General features: G+C 40.7%; 1 protein-coding gene across 1 annotated transcript in view; it reads left to right on the plus strand.

The window, feature by feature from the left end:
• The first annotated feature begins 1,961 nt into the window (after positions 1–1,961).
• The window catches only part of LOC115172331 (tyrosine-protein kinase receptor TYRO3), a 31,403-nt gene continuing 7,410 nt past the window's right edge, over positions 1,962–25,954 (plus strand). The window contains exons 1-8 of the mRNA XM_029729693.1: positions 1,962–2,439; positions 7,277–7,460; positions 11,902–12,002; positions 13,108–13,278; positions 21,028–21,114; positions 21,325–21,440; positions 21,983–22,163; positions 24,790–24,932. Of these exons, the coding sequence (XP_029585553.1) occupies positions 2,382–2,439; positions 7,277–7,460; positions 11,902–12,002; positions 13,108–13,278; positions 21,028–21,114; positions 21,325–21,440; positions 21,983–22,163; positions 24,790–24,932 (1,041 nt within the window). The 5' untranslated portion in view covers positions 1,962–2,381. The remainder of the gene's footprint in view (positions 2,440–7,276; positions 7,461–11,901; positions 12,003–13,107; positions 13,279–21,027; positions 21,115–21,324; positions 21,441–21,982; positions 22,164–24,789; positions 24,933–25,954) is intronic.

Below are 25,954 nucleotides of genomic sequence, written 5' to 3' on the forward strand. Positions count from 1 at the left end.
ACTCACACCTGTGTTAACGAGAGAATCACTGACAGGATGTCAGCTGGTCCTTTTGTGGCAGGGCTGAAATGCAGTGGAAATGTTTTTTGGGGATTCAGTTCATTTGCATGGCAAAGAGGGACTTTGCAATTAATTGCAATTCATCTGATCACTCTACATAACATTCTGGAGTATATGCAAATTGCTAACATACAAACTGAGGCAGCAGACTTTGTGAAAATTAATATTTGTGTCATTCTCAAATTTTGGCCACGACTGTACATTGGGCTAAAATGGTCTCTACTGGCGCAGCGGTCTAAGGCACTGCATCTCAATACTAGAGGTGTTCCTACAGACCCTGGTTCGAACACGGGCTGTTATCACAACCGGCCATGATCGGGAGTACAATAGGGCGGTGCACAATTGGTCCAGCGTCGTCCGGGTTCGTCCGGGTTAAGGGGAGGGTTTGGCTGGGGTAAATTGCAGTGTAGATTGCCTAAGTGTTACTTTTTTGCCTGTAAGAGATAGTACCCGTGGCGGTGGGCAGCAAGTGAATGAAAGCTGTAGTACAGAGTAACAGAATGTCAAACTAGTGCACTACATAGACCCAGAATGAGAGAACTCCTTTATGCACAGAGGCTTGCTTATTCTGTGGATCTGGAATGGGCAGTCCAATTCTTCTGGTGCTAGGGTCCTGGTCATTTATTTTCCGTTGAAGAAGGTTCCGCATTTGCAAGCCGCACATAACACGCGGGACCAGAGCTTATTTTTTGCGATGCTGGGAAAGAATGAAGAAAAGCACAGCGTTAATGTAAACCAATCCATTCGACTCTTAGCAAGCAAACTCTTATATTATTATGAAATTATTGGTAGTCTTATTATTTGGACTTGATTTGTATTTATTATCTTCAGTTGATCTGTTGAACACATCCTCACAATTTTCCTAATTTAACTCTTAACTCGTTTGTCAAAATTGTTTTTTGAAAGTGTGATTATATCAGATAAACAGAAAATATTACCACCTCCACTTTTCTCATTTTGACCCGCAAACATGTGTTAATGGGTCCTCTTCATTTCATCTGGCTAAGGCCTCTGCATCTCAACCTGTATTACTAGATTGACGACAACCTCACAGAGGACCATATCCGTTTCCTAATCAGTGTTGCTGATCAGAGCTGCAACCGGCTGTCATTAACAAGAAATATAACTTCACATCAAGTGTATGTATGTAAGTGAATTGTAACAGAATACTCTCCATGAGTTATGTCAATATACAGTACTAACAAATGTATGTACAATTACCCAACTTTAATGTTTTATTTTACTGCGTTTATTATTTAATGTTTCTATTTAATGTTTCAATTGAGTTTTTTTCTCCCTTAAATCGGATCCGATTTTGTTGCCATCCTAGCTTTGTGTGAGTGTACAGTATTCAGACCACTTCACATCAGATTGTCACAACCTTATTTTTGTGTACAACATGCAGTAACCTAATATACCCTGCAACTCATTACAAATTCTCCCATGAAATATAATAAATGCAAATGCCTATACAATTGCCTGTGTCGCTGTAGGTTCAATAGGTGTTACACGAACAGATTTTGATACTTTGTTTAATCCATTCGACTCTTAGCAAGCATACTCTTTTATATTATTATGAAATTATTGGTAGTCTTATTATTTCGACTTGATTTGTATTATTTATTATCTTCAGTTGATCTGTTGAACACATCCTCACCATTTTCCTAATTTAACTCAAACTCATTTGTGAAAATGTTTTTTGAAAGTGTGATTATATCACATTACTGAGAATCGTATTTCTCGAGCTCTCTCCCTAGGCGGCGGTCATGCACGTTGACATTCCTCAGGACATTGAGCGTTTTGTCCAGAGGCTTATTCACTACGATAATTCTGTTGCAAAACGTTTTTTCTAACGGAAGCAAACGGGGGACCTAACTCAATTTGTCCAATGGAAACTCGTTTTCGTTAAACGTTTTCCGTTTGGAGTAAAGGATTTATGTTGCAATTCAACCGACGTAATGAATACACCCCTGATGTGGTAGGAGGCTAGAAAAACAACGTGTAAATCACCCTAGACGGAGTCCACGTCAACGTATCGAAAGAAGTGTGGTCGGTTACTTAATGAGGGGAAAGAAAACAACATATACTTTGTTTATCATCCCGGACAGGAATTTACTGGTATTTCGGTCTTGGTGAATTGTATCATCGCGCCTGGGTGAATTGTTCCCTATAAATCTCAAAGTAGTGACTTTCTGGTGCGGAAACCTACTTTGGAGCCACTGCCCGAAGGGACATGTAGCGCAGGGCTTCGACTGTTCAAAACTTCGGAATTCGTATATTTGTGAAAAAGAGGCTCAAACTGTGAACCAGATGTTGAAAAGATGACCATTTATCTTTGGATCATACTCTTCTTGGCACAAAGTAGTAGAGCAATCCATGGTAAGTTTGAATAATTATCCCTTGACTGCACGACTACTTCTCAGGAATTTCTAATTAGGTTATACTTTGATTAGTCTGTTGAACTCGGTTTAGCGTGTTTGTCAACAACGATCGATGTTATTTCATGGGTTGATAGTCCAAAACAAGGGACCAAGTCCACCGCTTAGTTGTTCTGCACACAATTGAGTGCTAGTGTGGGGTTTTCGCTCTCCAAAAGTTACAGTATGACTTGTAACAACGTTTTTTAATAGGGCATAATGACAAGGGAAGAGTGATCATAGCCAGGGATGGGCACACATTTCTTCCTAAAATTAGGTAATTTGCTTATTCCCCATCCAGACCTGGGTCCAAAACATTCGGAGAAATACTCAAGTATTTCAGATGTTTAATTGATTTTTCGGCTTTGCTGTTTTGGGACTATTACATTGGCTCCAAATATTTAAAAGGGGACTATTTTTACATAGGCCTTGTAGGGATCATCAACTAGACTCAGTCGCGGTGTCGATTTGATTTCTGGAGTGGATGGTCGACACAATTACAAATAATTTGTAGACTGCAAAAAGCCCAAACAGATATAATGTTTGACTAAAACATAATCATTTCAAACCTTGCTTACGTTTGTATAAGATCACGTGTCTATCTATTATGAGTGGGAATACTTGGTAACAGATTACTTAATCACTTGTAGTTGATTTCCTGGTGTTTTTACAGTCTTATGTCCCCCCCCAATTGTTTTTTAAAAATGTGTATATATATTTTTTTTTTACATGGGGGGGGGGGGGGGCAAATGCGGGCTGCCAGTTGGGGAGCCCTGGCCTACAGTATGCATTTGACCCAAGTATTTTCCATAGGCCTATGTAGGCTATTTGACCCACGTCTTTCCCCACCCCCCTTTTAAAGCAATATGGTAGTAAAATCAGTGGACTGGAGATTCACTATAATGATAACTTTCACTCTGCTTGTAGAATTTAAGGTAGGGCTTCATTTACCTGCTTTTAGCAACACAAATGTATTGCTCCAAATTGTATAGGGTTGCACAAAAAAAACAGTCAGCGGGAAGCCAGAAATGAAACACAATTCAATTTCAACTCACTGTGCAGGTGGGCAGGACGCTTGGTCATTATGATGGGGGGAATTTTGAGACAAAATATCTAAAAGATCATATTATTAAACAGACTTTCCAAACATGGTGTCTGATGTAGACCAACTTCCTCTCTGCTTACCTCGTGTCAAAATAAAAGTCCTGCACGTGTGCCATTTTTGGACACACATTGAATAATTTGTGGGGATTTTTAGTTTGTGGGGGACTTTTAAAGCAAAGGCTTAGATTTTTTTTTTTGTCAATCAGATGGAAAAGGAGTCTTAGAAAACATCTACCAGATAAAGTCTTCAAATGCATTAGAAATACATCAAAACACATTAATGTTGAGGTAAAAGACCCCTGCCAACTAATATCTACACTTGGGCCTATATTTACTTTAGGATAACATATCTGCCTTCTGTATGTTTAAGAAACATTGCCTTCTGTCTTGTAATTAGATTACCAAAAACCCACATATCTGTAAGATATTTTATAATTTCTCTCACTGAGGAGGAGGGAGGATAATGAAAGTTCACAGAAGTAACAAGTAAAGTTATATATATACCAACAGTGAAGAGGCGATTGTGGGATGCTGGCCTTCTAGGCAGAGTTGCAAAGAAAAAGCCATATCTCAGACCGGCCAATAAAAAGAAAAGATTATGATGGGAAAAATAACACAGAAGGCCAGCATCCCGGAGTCGTCTCTCCACTGTTGATGTTGAGACTGGTGTTTTGCGGGTACTATTTAATGAAGCTGCCAGTTGAGGACCAGGTGAGGCATCTGTTTCTCAAACTAGACACTCTAATGTACTTGTCCTCTTGCTCAGTTCTGCACCGGGTCCTCCCACTCCTCTTTCTAATTTGGTTAGAGCCAGTTTGCGCTGTTCTGTGAAGATCTCGTACACAGCGTTGTACGAGATCTTCAGTTTCTTGGCAATTTCTCACATGAAATAGCCTTCAATCCTCAGAACAAGAATAGACTGATGAGTTTCAGAAGAAAGGTATATGTTTCTAGCCATTTTGAGCCTGTAATCAAACCCACAAATGCTGATGCTCCAGATACTCAACTAGCCTAAAGAAGGACAGTTTTACTGATTCTTTAATCAGAACAACAGTCTTCAGCTGTGCTAACATAATTGCAAAAGGGTTTTCTAATGATCAATTAGCCTTTTAAAATGATAAACTTGTGCGTCTCTCCTTTTATTTATTTAAGTGTTCCACTCCGCTAGCCAGCACCTCGCCTAAATAGGTGTGCGTTTCTTTCTCCTCTAAACTTGGATTAGCTAACACAACGTGCCATTGGAAGACAGGAGTGATGGCTGATGATAATGGGCCTCTGTACGCCTATGTAGATATTCCATAAATAATCAGCTGTTTCCAGCTACAATAGTCATTAACAACATTAACAATGTCTACGCTGTATTTCAGATCAATTTGGTGCTATTTTAATGGACAAAAAATGTGCTTTTCTTTCAAAAACCAGGACATTTATAAGTGACCCCAAACATTTGAATGGTGGTGTACATGTTTTTGCTGTTTGTTCTTTTGTTATAGAGCTGAAAAGATTTGAGAAGTGGTTTATCTCCATTTTGGATATGTAGCTTTTGTGTTGTTCAGTGTGTGCCAATTTTCCCAGAAGTGGTTGGATTCTTCAATTACACTGAGCTGATTTATTTATTTATCTTTTTTCTCAGTGGTGGAAAAAGTACCCAATTGTCATACTTGAGTAAAAGTAAAGATGCCTTAATAGAAAATGACTCAAGTAAAAGTGTGTCACCCAATAAAATACTGCTTGAGTATAAGTCTAAAAGTATTTGGTTTTAAATATACTTAAGTATCAAAAGTATATGTAATTGCTGAAATATACTTAAGTATTAAAAGTAAAAGTATAAATAATTTCAAATTCCTTATTAAGGAAACCAGATGGCACCTTTTTCTTTTTATCTATGGCTAGCCAGGGGCACTCTCCAACACTCAGACATTATTTACAAACAAAGCATGTGTTTAGTGAGTCCGCCAGATCAGAGGCAGTAGGGATGACCAGGGTTGTTCTCTTGATAAGTGTGTGAATTAGACAATCCCTGGTAGGCCGTCATTGTAAATAAGAATTTGTTCTTAACTGACTTGCCTAGTTAAATAAAGGTTACATTTGAACTTTTTTACATTTTAAATTCAAAATGTAACAAGTACTTTTGGGTGTCAGGGAAAATGTATGGAGTAAAAAGTACATAACTTTCTTTAGGAATGTAGTGAAGTAAAAGTAGTCAAAACTATAAATAATACAGATACCCCAAAATATAACTTAAGTAGTACTTTCAAGTATTTTTACTTAAATACTTTACACCACTGTTTTTTTCTTAGTGTATTTCTTTGTTTTAGTTTTTCACCATAGTGAAGGCACAGGCCCAGGTTTTCTGTGTTTTTGGTTGGATCTGTTTCTCAATTTGTTTCTTAGGGTTTTGTATTCTTCATCAAACCATTTGTCATTGTTAATTTTCTTAGGTTGTCTGCTTGACATTTTTAGATTTGATAGGGAAGCTGAAAGGTCAAATATACAGTTTAGACTTTCTACTAACAAGTTTACACATTCGCTATTGCAGTAAAACGTTTTGTCCAGGAAGTTGTCTAAAAGGGATTGGATTTGTTGTTGCCCAATAGTTTTTTTTGGTAGGTTTCTACACTACTTTCATTCTATCTATAGTGTTTCTTAATACGACGTCTATGTTTCATAAGTTTGGACAGCACAGTACAGTACAACAAAGTTTAGTATGGTTCAGTAGAGTAAATAAAAGTAGATTATAGTCCTGTACAGTAGAGAAGAATGGAATGGTTGTACAGTACACAGTAGAGCACACTACAGAATACTATAGTGTACTGTACTGAACTCTACTGTGCTGTACTTTTATGTAAAAACATGTGAAACATTAACATCTATGATTGGTTCAGATTTGGTCCGGACCAACCGAATTTGGTCTTGTTTGATGGCGGAGCACATTAAAATAATAGCCAGTGTATAGAATAATTCCCAAATATGCAAAAGAGGATATTGTATATTTCTACCTTTTGTGTGCGTATTTAGAATACATCACCATGAAGAAAATGAAATTCATATCCATAATTATGCATTTCTGTGTAGTAAAGATCAGGGACCCAAGATGAAATTTCATTACGGCAATTCTGTTACCGGGTGTAAATCCACGTCACTTACTGTAGTTCAATAACCAAAATATATTTTTACAACTCAAGCTTTCATGCCATACCTGACTCTCCATTATTTTTGCCGACATCTTTGAATCAGAGCAGATATTTAAGAGTTTTTGGAAAATGTGGTCACATAAAAAAAGGATTTTACAGAAATTCTGTGACCAAACTTTTACATCTGCACAGTTCTTCCAGTAAATGTGGTTTTGTAAAATGTTCAGTTGTGTGGTTTCTTAAACTTTGAAATCAATGGTTTTTGTTTGGCATACATTTTAAGTGAAAAGTCAGTTGCAGCAATTGTTACCATGCAATTGCCCTTTACCATTTTGTAGGCTACCTTTTCAGGGGTATCCAGCTAGTTTTCCTGTAATGCTGACTAATGCTTGTGTGTTGGAGTTTGACGTAGCCTTAGATCCCATCCATTATCTTGTCTTCCACATCACGCCATTTTAAAGTAGTGAAGGACCCCTAGTGAAGAAGAAACAACCACAATGAACTTAGGCTAATAATCAGTGACTCATTGAACTCTGGTGTGACCTGACCTTTGACTTCTAGGACTCCTGTTCACCAAGAACCCCACCAACCTCACAGTAACCCAAGGCAACATGGCTCGCCTGGGTTGTTGCATCGAGGGCCTGAGTGAGCCGGAGATCGTGTGGATGAAGGACGGGGAGAAGCTGTACAGCACGGACCAGATGTACATCCCCATCGAGCAACACCACTGGGAGACCTTCCACAGGTCAGCGCTTTGGTTCAGTCTCCTACTTTATTGTGAGAACATAATGTTGGACTTTTATCTTGTTATCTGTCACTCTGGCTCTTGTGGGAAGAGCAAGGATTGGTGAGTAATGCTTCAGTTTAGATTTCTAATCATTGTTTAGGCTGGTAAGACGGGTACAGATAGTTCTACCAGATGGAGTAGAGTACCTAAGCACAGAGAGAAATTGGATTTGACATTTCACCAGAAATCATTTGGAGGCTGTTTTTGCAAAGCATCATCATTATCGTAAGCAAACTAACCTTTACTTGGGGTGTTGCAAAGCACTGAGCTCACCATCACCAGATCAGCTTTTCAGGAGATTAGTAGCTGTCCAGTTAGTTGAAAAGTCAGAGAAAGTGCTTCTAAGTTTAATCATAAAGCTGGTCAAATAACATGAATTGTAACTTAAAGCATTGTTTTTTTTTTAATCCTTCAAAAGTCTTTGCTCTTGTGTGAATTCAATAACGTTGTCAGTCTGCCTTAAATACTGGATTTAATGTTGTCAGTCTGCCTTAAATACTGGATTTAATGTTGTCAGTCTGCCTTAAATACTGGATTTAATGTTGTTGTCAGTCTGCCTTAAATACTGGATTTAATGTTGTTGTCAGTCTGCCTTAAATACTGGATTTAATGTTGTTGTCAGTCTGCCTTAAATACTGGATTTAATGTTGTCAGTCTGCCTTAAATACTGGATTTAATGTTGTTGTCAGTCTGCCTTAAATACTGGATTTAATGTTGTTGTCAGTCTGCCTTAAATACTGGATTTAATGTTGTCAGTCTGCCTTAAAAACTGGATTTAAGGCAGACTGACAATGTAACTGAATTTACACGAGCAGACTTCATCCCTCTCTGACTCAAATCAAATTATATTAGTCACATGCGCCGAATACAACAGGTGTAGACCTTACAGTGAAATGCTTACTTACAAGCCCCTAATCAACGATGTTTTTTAAAAATACGGATAAGAAATAAAAGTAACAAATAATTAAAGAGCAGCAGTAAAATAACAAGTGAGGCTATATACAGGGGCTACCAGTACAGAGTCAATGTGCAGGGGCACCGGTTAATTGATGGAAATTGAGGTAATATGTACATGTAGGTAGAGTTATTAAAGTGACTATGCATAGATGATAACAACAGAGAGTAGCAGCGGCGTAAAGGGGGGGGGGGGGGGGGGCAATGCAAATAGTCAAATGGGTAACCATTTGATTCGGTGTTCAGGAGTCTTATGGCTTGGGGGTAGAAGCTGTTTAGAAGCCTCTTAGACCTAGACTTGGCACTCCGGTACCGCTTGCCACGCAGCAGCAGAAACAGTCTGACTAGGGTGGCTAGAGTTTTTGACAATTTTTTGGGGGCCTTCCTCTGACACCACCTGGTATGGAGGTCCTGGATAGCAGGACGCTTTTCCCCAGTAATGTACTGGGCCGTCCGCACTACCCTCTGTAGTGCCTTGCGGTCGGAGGCCGAGCAGTTGCCATACCAGGCAGTGATGCAACCGTGCCGTCATGAGTGAACAGGGAGTACAGGAGGGGACTGAGCACGCATCCCTGAGGGGCCCCTGTGTTGAGGATCAGCGTGGTGGATGTGTTGTTACCTACCCTTACCACCAAGAGGCTCAACATCAGACCTGGGTTTAAATACTATTTTAAATCTTTCAAATACTTAGTGTTTGCTTTAGCCTGCCTGGAATGCCATGTAGGTGGGGTTTGCACTTCTGGGAATTTCTATTGGTTCAAATTGCAATGGGTAAGCTTATTCAAGCGAATTATTTCAGATTGTTTTTTAACGCAGGTCTGCTAAATATGGCAGAGTAGAACTTACAGGATTTCAGCAGGTTTTGGGTGGTGTTGGGTGGAGGTTTAATAATTGGCTTGGGGAGGCTTTATCCCTTTCAGAAAAAGAAAAAAACTGTAAATAACATGGCTGGAGTGGAGACAGCAAGGGGTCTACCCTTACCGTAAACCAGACCCTGAAGAGGGGCAGGGTGGATTGTAATGCAGTCAGCTGCATGCGTCTGTGTAACGTAAAGCTCGAGGCAGACTGCTGGACCTGCTGGTAAAGTGAACTTGCATCGCCAGTGGTAGCCGTTTCTGTTCATCTCATGCACTGAAGCGCAAAGGTCTTCAGTTTTAACTCTCTAAAGTCTGAAACATTTTTCCTGTTTCCTGCTCATCACACAGACACGAATGTCCTAGATACCAGGGACATTCACCATATGCTGTATCTAGTCTAAAGAACTAGAATGATGTGATAGATATAAATCATTCTACATTTCTATCATATTTCTATGGTCTAGTGACTAGTCCTTCATTGGTTGGAGTGGTGAGTTTAGTGACGATTGGTGTCAGAAGTGGGCAGGGTGGGGAGGAACGGATTACAAAAAAAGGTAACTGTAATCCGTTACCAGCAAAAATAATGTAATCAGATTACAGATACTTTTGAAAAACTAGATTACTTTTTAAATTCAGAAAGGATGTTTGTGGGAAATCTTTGACGCTTCTCTGTTTTCTCAATGACATTCAAATCAGCATTGGAAAAAGGGCGCACATCTTACATTTCTTCCACCTGAGTGAGTTTGACCACAAGTCAGAGACCACTATGATGACACCCCAAATGTGTTCGATGGATCGTGGGAAAAGAACAGGAATAGGCTTTTGTAGGCTACAGTCCATGCTATGTCTTCCAATGGTGCGACTGCTGTCGGCATCCAAAGAGTATCCAACTTGAATAAACGCTTGGAGGTAAGGATGACAGGAGTGGTGTAGTCTACAGCGATACGGATATCACTTATTATTGATATCTACATAGCGCATTGATGTGAATCACAACGCAGCTATTTGCGCCTTACGTATTGTGGTTGTTGTGGGTGGCTGTTCACAAATCTAAACGTGTATTTGAACCCAATAATGGTTGAATTCAAGAAGTTTAAACTGCCTATCAATCATTGTTTTTTTTAAACCAGTGGACAGCCAGTGAAAAATGCACTCTTGCAACAGCTGCATAGTGCAGATCCAAGCCTATGGAATAAAATGGGGCTTTTATTGCTCAACAAATTCACCCTGATAATAAAAAAATAAGAATCCATAGGCCTAATGAACACATGCTCAAACTCACACACTTTTGATAGGATTAAAAAGGGGCAATTTGTAGTTGCTACATCCATTTTTGGATTTATAACTTATATATCCTTTGATTCTTGAATAATATAACTTAGAAATGCCTCATGAGCTTAGTTCAACTGTCACATCAGAACCCAAAATATAAGCTTGTTTTACTCCAATGTTTGTAAACATTGTAAATGTCAACAAACACTGTATAGCCTCATAACATGGTTAAAACAGTCCTTGCATCCATAGCGCTGTCTATTAATCTGAGAGTGGTTACATTTCTCCAGGCCCATCCCTCATCTTTTTACCAAAACAGAGGCGGGGCATCCATTTTGTTATGGTTTCCTCTGGGGATTTGCTCTTTAAACAGCTGCATGTTATCAAGATATTAAAGTGTCACCAACAAAAAGGTAACAATAGGCCGATAGCAAATGCAAATAGCACTTTTCAGTAGTGCTCAAAGCATGCCATTCCATGAGGCAGCATCTATTTTTCAACTCAAATCAATGAGCCCAATCAGTCCTCCATGACAACAAAAATCCTAAACAACAGAGTAGCGCTGGCTAATAAGTCCTTAGTTTTGAGGTCATGCTCAGGTAAAACAATTTGGCTTATCTATACTACCATATTTCTAAGTCCTATTCTTGAAGATCAAGGGGTAAAACATTATTGGAATGACTGGAATTCTGAGACTTTTTTTTAAATGTAAAGATATAATTTAATCGTATTATTATATGTAGTAGAAAGCGATGGGTTAGAAGAAGCCTACATAACCAACTCATAAAGTAAAATGTAACATCCATATATGGCCAGCTATGTAAACTTTAACATTGAACAACATATATTGCAGGATAAATCAATCTGTAACACACATTTTTGTCTTCTTCTAATTCCTCTAAAGGGGAAAGCAATCTAAAAGTAACTGAATGTAATCAGATTACGTTACTGATTACAATTGGACAGGTAACTGTAACGGATTACGTTTAGAAAGTAATGTACCAAACCTATGCGTGAATATGGCCTGTCAATGGTTTCCTGAGTGACTTCTAACACAAATGCACAGTGTACTCCTGCCCCAAGCTAGTTCATTGATCCAATTAGTTAGTGTCCTACTCCATCTTTCAACATATCCTCGAGGTTATTTATCTTTGTTTTATTGTCCTTTTTCTTCTCCTACACAATTATGTGATGGGCTTTTACCTAAATGTTGCCTAATGGGTCTCCCCTCTATCATTTTGAAATGTGCATTATTTAGCATCTCATGTAAAGTACTAGGGGAATCACTGAGTGTCTGTCTGTCCGGGTGGTTTCAGTGTGAAGTCTGTCCAGCAGCAGGATGCAGGGAAGTACTGGTGTGAGGTAGAGTTCCATGGCTTGACCATCTCCTCTGAGCCCGCCTGGATAACAGTCGAGGGTAAATCAATCAATACTTTTAGCCCTCTGTCTGTATGCCTGTGTCTTGGTAAATCCATTTGAATTCACTCAATTTTTGACAACTTCCCTTTTGATTTAAACAAAACTTTCCATATATGTTTGCCTATGGAAGAAGTGGTCAGAAAGTGACTTTTTGGACCTGAACGCCGAACAATTCAGGAGATAAAGGTCCTCAAAGTTGAGCCGTTTTTCATACCATGAGACATCCAAGTCTTCATCACTGGAAAACATAAACGGTTGAATTTGATATAATTTAAAAGCTTCAAACAGGGTTGTGAAACTATTTTATGACTTCTTAAAGTTTGTTAACTAAAAATTCAGATTTTAGTTATTTTTTTTTCTTGATATTTGAATATGTTGTAGCTTAGACCCTACTTTACATCTGAGGTTTTTGTGTTGTGCCCACCATCGGTTGAGACACAACAAGCTCTTGAATACAGGGTGGGTGACATTTTAATCCTAGAAATAGGTCCATTCTACGAATTCTATCCCTGCAATTTATCTGGTACACCATTGAAATTGTAACTTTTTTAATTACTACCTCAAAGATGGCCGCTGGTCCACCCACTGTCTGTCAACTTAAATGGTCATGTGTATTCGTTCTATATTTCTATGATTTCAATGGGTTTCCTATGGGGGGTTGACAGTATAATTTAAAACAACAGATATTCCCATTCAAGTCAATATTCTCTGATGTGCGGACCTCCAACCGTCTTTGTGGTACCATTTTGAAAGTTGACATTTAAATCTATTAAAATGGGAATAGAATTTATCAGCCAAAACATGACAACAACCCTGTATTCGACCGATGGCGGGCACAACACAAAAACCTCAGATTATGTCAATTAGGGTCGGTCTAATCTACAACATATGCAAATGCACTTTTTTGTTTGTTGATAATTGACAAACTTTAAGCACCTTCTATCTCTTGAATGTTTTGGCATTCCGGTCCAAAAAGTCACTTTCTGAGCACTTCTACAATGGGCAAATATGTATGGAAGGTTTCGCTCAAATCAAAAGGGGTGCTGTCAAAAAGTAATTGAATTCAAATGGATTTACTCCTCTCTCTTCCCATCCATCTCTAGGTGTCCCCAACTTTATACTTGAGCCCCAAGATGTAGCCACGTTCCCTGGGGTGCCCTTTAACCTGACGTGTGCTGCTGTGGGCCCCCCGGACCCTGTGGAGGTGCTCTGGTGGCTGGGGGGAGTACAGAAGGGTGATGCCACCTCCTCGCCATCTGTACTCCATGTTAACGGTAAGTCTCTACCGGGCTGTTTCTCATTGGTCTTTACTCAGTCTCTTTAGTCTTTCCACAAATCCGTGCATCCTGTATCCTCGCCTTCTTCTCAAAACACATTGGAGGAGAAGATCTGAGATGCCTCCCCTCAGACACTCAAATCAAATTTTATTGGTCACATACACATGGTTAGCAGATGTTATTGCGAGTGTAGCGAAATGCTTATGTCTCTAGATGCGACAATGCAGCAGTATCTAATGGGTAATATCTAACAATTCCACAACAAAACCTAATGCATACAATCTAGTAAAGGAATGGGATGGGAATGTATAAAATATATGGATGAGCAGTGACAGAGCGGCTAAGATGCAATAGATAGTAAAGATTAGATAGTGAAGGATACAGTGTATATATATATATATATATATATACAGTTGAAGTCGGAAGTTTACATACACCTTTTCACAATTCCTGACATTTAATCCAAGTAAAAATTCCCTGTCTTAGGTCAGTTAGGATCACCACTTTATTTTAAGAATGTGAAATGTCAGAATAATAGAGCGAATTATTTCAGCTTTCATTTCTTTCATCACATTCCCAGTGGGTCAGACGTTTACATACACTCAATTAGTATTTGGTAGCATTGCCTTTAAATTGTTTAACTTGGGTCAAACGTTTTGGGTAGCCTTCCACAAGCTTCCCACAATAAGTTGGGTGAATTTTGGCCCATTCCTCCTGACAGAGCTGGTGTAACTGAGTCAGGTTTGTAGGCCTCTTTGCTCGCATATGTTTTTTCAGTTCTGCCCACAAATCTTCTATTGGATTGAGGTCAGGGCTTTGTGATGGCCACTCCAATACCTTGACTTTGTTGTCCTTAAGCCATTTTGCCACAACGTTGGAAGTATGCTTGGGGTCATTGTCCATTTGGAAGACCCATTTGCAACTAAGCTTTAACTTCCTGACTGATGTCTTGAGATGCTGCTTCAATATATCCACATCATTTTCTTTCTTCATGATGCCATCTATTTTGTGAAGTGCACCAGTCCCTCCTGCAGCAAAGAACCCCCACAACATGATGCTGCCACCCTTGTGCTTCACGGTTGGGATGGTGTTCTTCGGCTTGCAAGCTTCCCCCTTTTTCCTCCAAACATAACAATGGTCATTATGGCCAAACAGTTCTATTTTTGTTTCATCAGGCCAGAGCACATTTCTCCGATAAGTACGATGTTTGTCCCCATGTGCAGTTGCAAACCGTAGTCTGGCTTTTTTTAATGGCGGTTTTGGAGCAGTGGCTTCTTCCTTGCTGAGTGGCCTTTCAGGTTATGTCGATATAGGAATTGTTTTACTGTGGATAATATAGATACTTTTGTACCTGTTTCCTCCAGCATCTTCACAAGGTCCTTTGCTGTTGTTCTGGGATTGATTTGTACTTTTTGCACCAAAGTATGTTCATCTCTAGGAGACAGAACGCATCTCCTTCCTGAGCTCTATGACGGCTGCGTGGTCCCATGGTGTTTATACTTGCGTACTATTGTTTGTACAAATGAACGTGGTACCTTCAGGCATTTGGAAATTGCTCCCAAGGATGAACCAGACTTTGGAGGTCTACAATTGTTTTCTGAGGTCTTGGCAGATTTCTTTTGATTTTCCCATGATGTCAAGCAAAGAGGCACTGAGTTTGAAGGTAGGCCTTGAAATACATCCACAGGTACACCTCCAATTGACTCAAATGATGTCAATTAGCCTATCAGAAGCTTCTAAAGCCAACCTAAGTGTATGTAAACTTCTGATTTCAACTGTACATATGAGATGAGTAATGCAAGATATGTAAACATTCTAAAGTGGCATTATTAAAGTGACTAGTGTTCCATTTATTAAAGTGGCCAATGATATCAAGTCTGTAGGTAGGCAGCCACCTCTCTGTGCTCGTGATGGCTGTTTAACAGTCTAGCCTTGAGATGGAAGCTGTTTTTCAGTCTCACGGTCCCAGCTTTGCACCTGTACTGATCTCGCCTTCTGGATGGAAGCGGGGTGAGCAGGTAGTGGCTCGGCTGGTTATTGTGATTGCTGATTTTTATTTTTATTTTTCCTGTGACATCAGGTGTTGTAGGTGTCCTGGAGGGCAGGTATTTTGCCCCCGGTGATGTGTTGTGCAGACCGCACCACCCTCTGGAGAGACCTGCGGTTGTGGGCGGTGCAGTTGCCATACCAGGCGGTGATACAGCCCAACAGGATGCTCTCAATTGTGCACCTGTAGAAGTTAGTGAGGGTTTTTGGTGACAAGCCACCTTTTTTCAGCCTCCTGAGGTTCAAGAGGCGCTATTGCGCCTTCTTCACCACACTGTCTGTGTGCGCGGACCATTTCACTTTGTCGGTGATATGTACAACGAGGAACTTAAAACTTTCTACCTTCTCCACTTCTGTCCCGTCTCTGTGGATTTTTTATTTATTTATTTTATTTCACCTTTATTTAACCAGATTCAAAAGGCACTCGCACATCTGAGCAGTCTTGTTGCAGGTGCATGGCAACAATTAAAGCAATTAAAACAGGATGAAAGAAACCGCACACTGCTCTTGATAGTATCACTGGTATTTAATAAGCTTACGTATCGGCCCAACGGCCTTCGTCAGAGCTTTTGTGAATTTTCTAAAACAGCACCTCTATGTAGACCTAGCCCCACCCACATCCGTTCCACATATGGAAAGGAGTTGGAGGCTAAGGAAAAATAAAAAAGTGCTACCAAACATAACAATATGCATTTCACAAATATTGCAAGTGTATAGACAAGACGCACCTAACACGTCCATAAAATCACAACGAGGACATAGCAAGTTTTCATTAATCATTGGGTACATCATACGAAAAGAACTAAGTAATCTTAAATAATCTTAAATAGGAACATTTTTAAATTCACAACATAACATACATAGGCATTTCATCATTAAGTCCTTTAGGAAATAATGTCTGGAGGGTGAAAATCCAAAAACATTCTCTTTTGCTCAGAGTATTATTAATATCACCTCCCCTGTCTGATATCTTGACTTTCTCTATGCCACAAAATCTAAAGGTAGAAATGTCATGCTTTAGGTCATTAAAATGTACTGCGACTGGATAATCCCTGTCGTTTCTCCTGATTGAACTTTTGTGTTCACTAATTCTCTGTTTGAGAGAGCGGGAGGTTTTACCGACATAGCACAGCCCACATGGACATTTAATAATGTAAATAACATGGGTGGTGGTACACGTAATGATATCATTTATTTGAAACCGTTTACCTGTGTGGGGGTGGCAGAAATATTCACACTTCATCATATTGTTGCACTGTGCGCATCCTCTGCATTTATAGCTACCATTTGGTAGAGGGCGTAGAAGAGCCTGGCTGATTTTCTTTCGTGGCTGGCAGTTGGCATGAACCAGTTTATCGCGTAAATTGCGACCTCTCCTATACACAATGAGTGGTGGATTCTTAAATTCAGCCGGCAAAGCTGGGTCCGATGATAAAATATGCCAGTGTTTCTTAACCACACCTCCCACTTTTCGCGAATTTAAAGTATATGTGGTTGTGAACATAACGGAGTGTTCTTTTGCTTTAGCGGGTCTTTTTTGTAACAATTCATCTCGTGTTTTACCCAATGCCAAATGAAGAGCTTCATCCACACATTGTGGCGAATAGCCTCTTCTTAGAAACCTAATGCGCATCTCCGCTGCTTTTTCTAGATAATCATCATTGGAGTAGCATATACGGCGCAGTCTGAAAAACTGGCTTCTAGGAAGTCCTCTTTTTAATGGCTCAGGATGGAAGCTGTCCCCCTGTAATAGAGTATTTCTGTCTGTTTCTTTTCGATACAGAGTTGTAAACAGGGTTCCATTTGATTTCTCAATCCACATATCGAGGTAATGAACGCGTTGAGTGTCACTTTCAATAGTAAATTTGAGATTGGGATCCATGTCATTGAGTAGTGCCATAAAATCTGACAGCTCTTGTTCAGTTCCTTCCCATATGCAAAAAATGTCGTCAATATATCGATACCACTTCAGGATTTTGTTCAAAAATGGATTTTCGTTTATGTTAGTGACAAAACGTTCTTCAAATAGACCCACATAAAGGTTAGCATAGCTCGGAGCGAATGTGGAACCCATCGCCGTTCCATTCGTTTGGAGGTAGTATTCATCATCAAACCTAAAATAGTTATACTTCAAAACGTATTCTGCCAGCTCTAAAATAAAGTTTGTTGGTGGATATTCGTTAGTGTCTCTGTCTCCCAAATAGTGAGCTAGTGCTGCCAGCCCCCCCGCATGGGGAATGCTGGTATATAGACTCTCGACATCTAATGTGACCAGAATACAGTCTTCTTTCAAACCCGTTATTGGTGAGATCTTGTTTATGAAGTCTATAGAGTCTTTAACATATGATGGCAATGCTTGCACATGAGTTTTAATAAAAGCGTCTACAAAGTTCGACAATGGCTCTAACATTGAGCCTATTCCTGCAACCACTGGTCTGCCTGGATAATTGCCTTGTTGTGTTTTAGGTTTGTGTAATTTCGGTAAAATGTAAAGGCATGGACGTATGGCACAATCGCAGCAAAGATATTCATATTCAGGTTTTGAGATAAGGTGGTTTAATAGGCCTTGCTCCAAACTAGAGCATATATCCCTTTGGAACACCTGTGTGGGATCAACACTTAGTTTTCTATAGAAACGTTCATTACTGAGTTGTCTCTGAATTTCTTCTTTATATTTTTCATAGTCTAGAACTACCACAGCACCCCCCTTGTCTGCAGGTTTAATAACCAACGATGAATCTTTCATTAATTCATTAAGTGCCTGTTCTTCTGTTCTAGTGAGATTTTTTTGAATGTGGTTTGTTTGTCTCGTATACACTGACATGGCTTCTTGTTCGACTAACCTACAATAGGTATTAATCGAAGAGTTGTTAACTATGGGACAGAATTTGCTTTTGGGCTTAAAATGTGTGCCAGATCGTTGATGTGTTTCTTGGCCCGAAACAGTGTTTTGTGAAAACACATGCTTAAGTTTAATCTTACGGAAGAATTTGAACAGATCTACTTTCGTATCAAAAGGTTTATCTGTACATGTAGGTACAAAAGAGAGACCCTTAGATAAGACTGAGACTTGAGCGTCAGTAAGGTCTTTTTTGGAGAGGTTAATTACCGCGTCCTGTTGTAGCTCCGTGTCCACGGCCTGTGATCCTGGTCTCCTCTTCGACCGCTTGCCTCTCCTGCATCGTTTCTTTTCTTTCCTAGAGCCTTGTGTTGCTTCCGGGCTAGAAAAACCGGCTGTGTGCCATGGTAGCTGGAGTCACTGTCTGTGGGGAATTCGCTCTCGGTGGATGCCTCTGTGTCCAAATTTCCTTGTCCTCCTGCTGCTGCGTCTCTGCGTCCCTCAATCAGTGGTGCGTCCCTACGTCGGCCTCTCCGTGCTCCTGTCCTTGGGCCTTCCCATGCATACACCTGGTTAAGCTGGTAATCCTCTGTGTCACGCTGATATTTCTTAATCTTATTTGCTTGTAGAGAGTCTCTGTATTTCCCAATGGACCTTTATTTAACCAGGATAGGGGCACATCCTGAAGTCCACGATCATCTCTTTTGTTTTGCTGACATTGAGTGAGAGGTTATTTTCCTGACACCACACTCCGAGGACCCAAGGATCTCGTCGTTGTTGGTCATCAAGCCTACCATTGTAGTGTCGTCTGCAATCTTGATGATTGAGTTGGAGGCGTGCATGGGCACGTAGTCGTGGGTGAACAGGGAGTACAGGAGAGGGCCGCGAACACACCCTTGTGGGGCCCCAGTGTTGAGGATTAGCAGAGTGGAGATGTTGTTTCCTACCTTCACCACCCGGGGGTGGACCGTCAGGAACTCCAGTGCATTTTGTGACAATGACAGATGATTTCAGGAACTGATGAAAGACGATTGAGAAATATCCTCTATTGATTTAACAAGCCAGAAAATGACATATGAATCACAAGAATGTCAGATCAGACTGTTAGTGCTGTTAGTTCAATAAGGTGGCCTGCCATCCGTCTGTTGTAAAAGCAAATCAGACATTAGTCATACATTGCAAGGAAGGGATCATGGTTTTATGGCTTTTAAGCTGCTAGAGATTTGTGCGTGAGTTGGAACTGTTTTAATGGTAGAACGAAGCCAAAGGTTATTCTCAGTGGGTGGAACGCTACTGGAGGGCTTTCTTGCTCTTTCCTCTGAGGGTTTACACTCAGATGTTATGTCTATGCTATGCTGATGTCTACCAGTAAATACACAGTGCTTTTTTTCTATGGGCACAGCACTGTATGACGTGTTTTCTTCTTGGCTATAGATAAGGAAACCTGTAATGATTCCCCTTATCAGAAAGAACAAATGTTGTGACTTAAGAGTGGAAATGCGCTGTAATTGGTTGAGAACGCGTACAAGTGTAAATGTTTGTTTGATAAGTGTAGACACCAGCCAGTCAACACGAGTGGATTGACTGGATTGTTCATTAGAAGTCTGATTCATTCCCTTCTCGTGATATGTAAGCCTTTCGCCTTAGTGGCTCTCCTCCTTCATTTCCTACTTATGTTTAGCTGGTTTAGTTCCTCTGTCCTATTTAACTGGCCCACAGGGCTCTGGTCAATAGTAGTGCACTAAATAGGGAAGTGGGTGCCATTTGGGATGGATACAAAGACTTTGCTGCTGAGTTCTAACTCTGAGTCAGGAATGAAGTAGCCAGATACTCCACTTGACAGGTGCTGATGTTTTCCTATCTGGCTACCAGAGACTGATGTTTCCTTGGAATGTGAGAGTAACCAGATGCGTTTCAGTCCAGCTGATGGTTCCCTGTTATGACCCTGGCATGTTTTTCTGTGAATGTCAGTTAGTGGATGACTAACCAGGAAGTGGCCCTTAATGCCTGGTATTGTTCAGTGTACTGTACACACACACACACGTTTGTTTTACTAACAATTGATTCTCATTCAAAATTCTATTTCCCTTAACCTAACCTTAACCCGAATTGTAACCCTAACCCCTAAGCTTTAAATAACATTTTCCTTGTGGGGACCGGTGAAATGTCCCCACTTATCCACATTTTCCTTGTTTTACTATCCTTGTGAGGACTTCTGGTCCCGAAAAGGATAGTAAAACGCGCGCACACACACACACACACACACACGCGCAACACATGCCTTCCTGTAACTGTATTTGTCATGAAGGATTAGCTCAAGGAAAGTGATTTCATGGACTAATACAAGACTTAACAAGTCAGTCTAGGTTAGGAGTTATTCCTTGTGCAGTCCTTGTGTTTCTGTGCTGTAGTTTCAGTAGCTGGTTTGTGCAAATTGGTGGTTTCAGAAACCCTTAGATCCTTATCCACGTTAGGCATGAATAAAATACAGGTTTTTCAGTGCAAAAGATGTCTAGGAAGTCTGGAGATGTGGCAATTTCACCATCTGTTGCCGCTGAGGTTGTGGAAATCCAGATGATACATTCCAGTGTTTACTTTATGGTCTGCAACAGCACCAGAATGAAGGTACAAACGCTCACAGGACTTTATATATATAGTACTCCACTGTGGTATGCATTTCATACTGTTCAGTGAAATTTACTCATTTACATGGGAGAAACAAACTGTTGGTCAGGCATAGTAGCAGGGGACTGGTTTAATTCACTCTTTTAGCATCGACTGAACCCCTACCTTTTTTTAAAGGGCTCTGGTTTGCGTACCTCACTTAACATGTCTCCCACCTCTGTTCCCTTTCCCTGTAGGTGTGAATAACAGCATCAAGTTCTACTGCGAAGCCAGGAATGCCAGAGGTATCTCAGTATCGCGAACAGGCACTGTGCACATTAAAGGTGACTAATTCATGAATTATCAGTGCTCTCATCAGTGTGACTAAGGCATTTGTTTTTCAAATTGAATATGCTGCCTGATGAAGACCGGTTAGTCAATCCACATTGCAGTACGCTGCTGTTACTTAGCTATTCTTGTCTGCTCCTCGTCCAGCTTCTGTACAGAGTTGGATGTTGGTAAATCTAAAACCCAGTCTTTTTCTTTGACTGCAGTCCTCCCAGCAGCCCCTAAAGGTGTGCAGGTGGTCCACATGGTGGAGAACAATGTCACGCTGGCCTGGAGCCCTGGCTTCACCGGACACTCTGACCTGTCGGCCTGCACCATCCAGGTAAAGATTTGTATTCTATTCTAATACTCCAGTCCCACAGATAAAAATGAACCAAACCGGCACAACTGAGATGGCCGGCCAGTGCTGTGGATTTGGCTAAATTCCTTAACCAAATAATCCTGTGACTGAATTCTTATATGTGGATGTTCAATAAAGCAGTCATGGAATATGCAAGCAAACTGACACTCTCAGTCAGCAGTTAAATGTTTTTACAGATTTTTAAGAGATGTGGTTGTTGTTGTTGAAAGTTGTCTGTCAGTGCAATTTAGGATGGGAGTGACCACCATCAAAATTGAGATTCATGCCTTGGATCAATGTTTAGTCAAGACTGAGCTAATGAAAATAATTATTTATTTTTTGGGGGGCAGCGCCTTGAGTATTATTATTTTTCATTCTTTGAATGAAGGAATTTGCCAATGAAAACATGAGAATTTCACCTCAAAGATAGATGACATGTCACGCATTTGTTTTTCACATGCTCTCACATTTGTCCTTGAACGTAACCCTTATGGAATGTTTTCCTTCCTTCAATCCTCTTGCAGATGTCTAAGAACTCTGGGAGGAAGGTGGACCTTCTGGACCAGCGTGTAAAGGTTCCACCATTCCAACAGTTCCTCAGTGGGCTGAGCTGCTACTCCAACTACAGCGTTAGAGTGTGCTGTGACAATGAGGTGGGGACCTCCCTATTCTCTGGCTGGCTGGACTTTCAGACACCAGAAGCAGGTGGGCATCCAGCCAATAGAATACATAATGACATTTCAGCTCTCTTGTTCATCAACTGTTTTTTGCCATTGGATGCGCCCCAAATGTCACCCTATTCACCTATGCATTGCACTATTTATGGGCCCCGGTCAAAAGTAGTGCACTACATAGGGAATAGGGTGCCATTTGGTATACACACATTGTCAACCAACCACTTCACCAGCTGGACATCAAAAGCACATGATGATTCATGCAACAATATGGCGAGTGGCAACCTTATCACAATGGGAATATAACGTCAAAGTTGTTACACTGTCAAAGTACTAGAACATGAACTAAATCCTATATAGGATGCAGCCTCATTTGATAGGTTTTAAATAAGGTTTGTTGTTGAGATAAGGTGTACATACATGCAGCAGAGTTTAGGATGTGGTCATGGGAGGGAGTCTGATGAGGGGAGCAGTACAGTTGGGGTTTCTGGGGGTGACCTTGTTTGAAAAACTGGCAGTGCTGGACACAGGCCAGTTGATTCCAGTACTGTTGGTACAATGAACCACTGTGCATGCCCTCAATCCAAATTAATGTGTTGCAGTGCTGAACTAACACCTGTTGCCTCAGTGTGTCCACACGCTGGTCAGGAATACCACTACAGGGAGACCATGGGCTCTCATTTGGGGGTGAACTCACTCTTAGATATCAACCAATTTTTAGTGAGTGCTGTTAGGTCAAAGACACTGATTGATTAGGGATTTCCCTCTCCCTGCAAATCTCTCCTGAGTTTTAGAGCAGATGGTATTTAAAAAAATGAACTGCTTGATGGCAGTAGCACAAGTTTACAATGACAGCATTGACATACAGTACCAGTCAAAAGTTTGGACACATACTCATTCAAGGGTTTTTCTTTTTTTATACTATTTTCTACATTGTAGAATAATAGTGAAGACATCAAAACTATGAAATAACATATATGGAATCATGTAGTGAACAAAAAAGTGTTAAATAAATCAAAATATATTTTAGGCTCTTCAAAGTAGCCACACTTTGCCTTGACAGCTTTGCACACTCTTGGCATTCTCTCAACCAGCTTCACCTGGAAGGCTTTTACAACAGTCTTGAAGGAGTTCCCACATATGCAGAGCACTTGTTGGCTGCTTTCCCTTCACTCTGCGGTCCAACTCATCCCAAACCATCTCATTTGGGTTGTGGTCGGGTGATTGTGGAGGCTAGATCATCTGATGCAGCACTCTCCTTCCTGGTCAAATAGCCCTTACACAGCCTGGAGGTGTGTTGGGCCATTGTCCTGTTGAATAACAGCCAGGTGGGATGGCGTATCGCTGCAGAATGCTGTGGTAGCCATGCTGGTTAAGTGTGCCTTAAATTCTAAATAAATCACAGACCGTGTCACCAGCAAAGCACCCCCACACCACCTCCTCCATGCTTCACAGCGTGAACCACACATGCGAGATCATCTGTTCACCAACCATGCGTCTCACAAAGACATGGCAGTTGGGACCAAAAATCTCACATTTGGACTCATGAGACCGGACAGATTTCCACCATTCTATTGTTCATTGCTCGTGTTTCTTGGCCCAAGTAAATCTCTTCTTCATATTGGTGTCCTTTAGTAGTGGTTTCTTTGCAGCAATTCAACCATGAAGGCCTGATTCACAGTCTCCTCTGAACAGTTGATGTTGAGATGTGTCTGTTACATGAACTCTGAAGCATTTATTTGAGCTGCAATCTGAAGTGCAGTTAACTCTAATGAACTTATCCTCTGCAGCAGAGGTAACTCGGGGTCTTCCTTCCCTGTGGCTCAGTTGGTAAAGCATGGTGTTTGCAACGCCAGGGTTGTGGGTTCGATTCCCACGGGGGGCTAGTACGAAGAAAAAAAAAATGAAATGTATGCATTCAATACTGTAAGTCGCTCTGGATAAGAGCTTCTGTTAAATGACTAAAATGTAAATGTCTGTGGCGGTCCTCATGAGAGCCAGTTTCATCATAGCGCTTGATGGTTTTTGCGACTGCACTTGAAGAAACTTTCAAAGTTCTTAATTTTGCACATTGACTGACTTTCATGTCTTAAAGTAATGATGGACTGTTGTTTCTCTTTACTTATTTGAGCTGTTCTTGCCATAATATGGACTTGATCTTTTACCAAATAGGGCTATCTTCTGTATACCAACCCTACCTTGTCACAACACAACTGATTGGCTCAAACGCATTAAGAAGGAAAGATTTCACAGATTAACTTTTAACAAGGCACACCTGTTAATTGAAATGCATTCCAGGTGACTTCCTCATGAAGCTGGTTGAGAGAATACCAAGAGTGTGCAAAGCTGTCATTAAGGCAAAGAGTGGCTACTTTGAAGAATCTCAAATGTAAAATATATTTTGATTTGTTTAACACTTTTGGTTACTACTGGATTCCATATGTGTTATTTCATAGTTTTGATGTCTTCACTATTATTCTACAATGTAGAAAATTGTAAAAATAAAGAAAAAACGTTGAATGAGTAGGTGTGTCCAAACTTTTGACTGGTATTGTATACCAAACTACCTTTTTATAATGTTCTTTATGATCAAATGTAAGGTGTTAAATGTAGGGGTTTTCATTGACACTATGTCCCTGTATGTTATTCCTCCCCAGTGCCCTCTGCTGCCCCCCGGAACCTGACCTTTGACCTAACAGAGCAGCAGCTGTCCATGAACTGGGCGACCTTGGAGGACGATGAGCTGCAGGGGAAACTGATGGCCTACAAAGTCCAGTGGAACCTGGGAGGAGAAGGACAGGTAGGATACAGCCTCATACAACTGTATGTACACACTGGAGAGACAGTCTCATACACCTGTACACGCTGGAGAAATCTATCACACACCGGAGAAGGTAGCTAAGGTGCAGGCAGGGCTGCAGACAAGTCTCTGGCTGCACACTTAGGTCTTTTCTCCATTGGGTTTGCTCAACTCCTCTGTCCTCTCTCGCCTCCGTTTGAAAAAGGTCAAAGGTAATCGAGGAGAGGCGGCGAGGAGAAGGAACGTGGACGAAAATGTGCTTGTATGAAATGAGTCTCTGATAAACAAATTGAGTTGTGCAAAAATATAAACGCAACATGCAACAATTTCGAAGATCTTACTGAGTTACAGTTCATATAAGGAAATCAGTCAATAGAAATAAATTCATTAGGCCCTAATCTATGGATTTCACATGACTGGGCAGGGGCACAGCCATGAGTGGGCCTGGGAGAGCATAGGCCCACCCACTGGGGTGGGCCTATGCCCAACTATTCAGAATAAGTTTTTCCCCACAAAATGGCTTTATTACAGACAGAAATACTCATCACCCCTTCAGACGATCCCGCATGTGAAGAAGTTGGATGTGGAAGTCCTGGGCTGGCGTGGTTAAACGTAGTCTGCGGTTGTGAGGCCAGTTGGACGTACTGCCAAATTCTCTAAAACGACGTTTGAGTCGATTTATGGTAGAGAAACGAACATTCAATTCTCTGGCAACAGCTCTGGTGGATATTCCTGCAGTAAGCATGCCAATTGCACGCTCCCTCAAAACTTGAGACATCTGTGGCATTGGGTTGTGTGACAAAACTGCACATTTTAGAGTGGTCTTTGTCCCCAGCACAAGGTGCACCTGTTTTAATGATCATGTTTTTTTAATCAGATTCTTGATATGCCACACCTGTCAGGTGGATGGATTATCTTGGAAAAGGAGAATTTCTCACTTACAGAAATGTAACCAAATATGTCTACCAAATTTGAGAGAAATAAGCTTTTTGTGCATATGGAACATTTTGGGAACTTTTATT

The sequence above is a fragment of the Salmo trutta genome, chromosome 33 (assembly GCF_901001165.1).
Source record: "Salmo trutta chromosome 33, fSalTru1.1, whole genome shotgun sequence".
NCBI lineage: Eukaryota > Metazoa > Chordata > Actinopteri > Salmoniformes > Salmonidae > Salmo > Salmo trutta.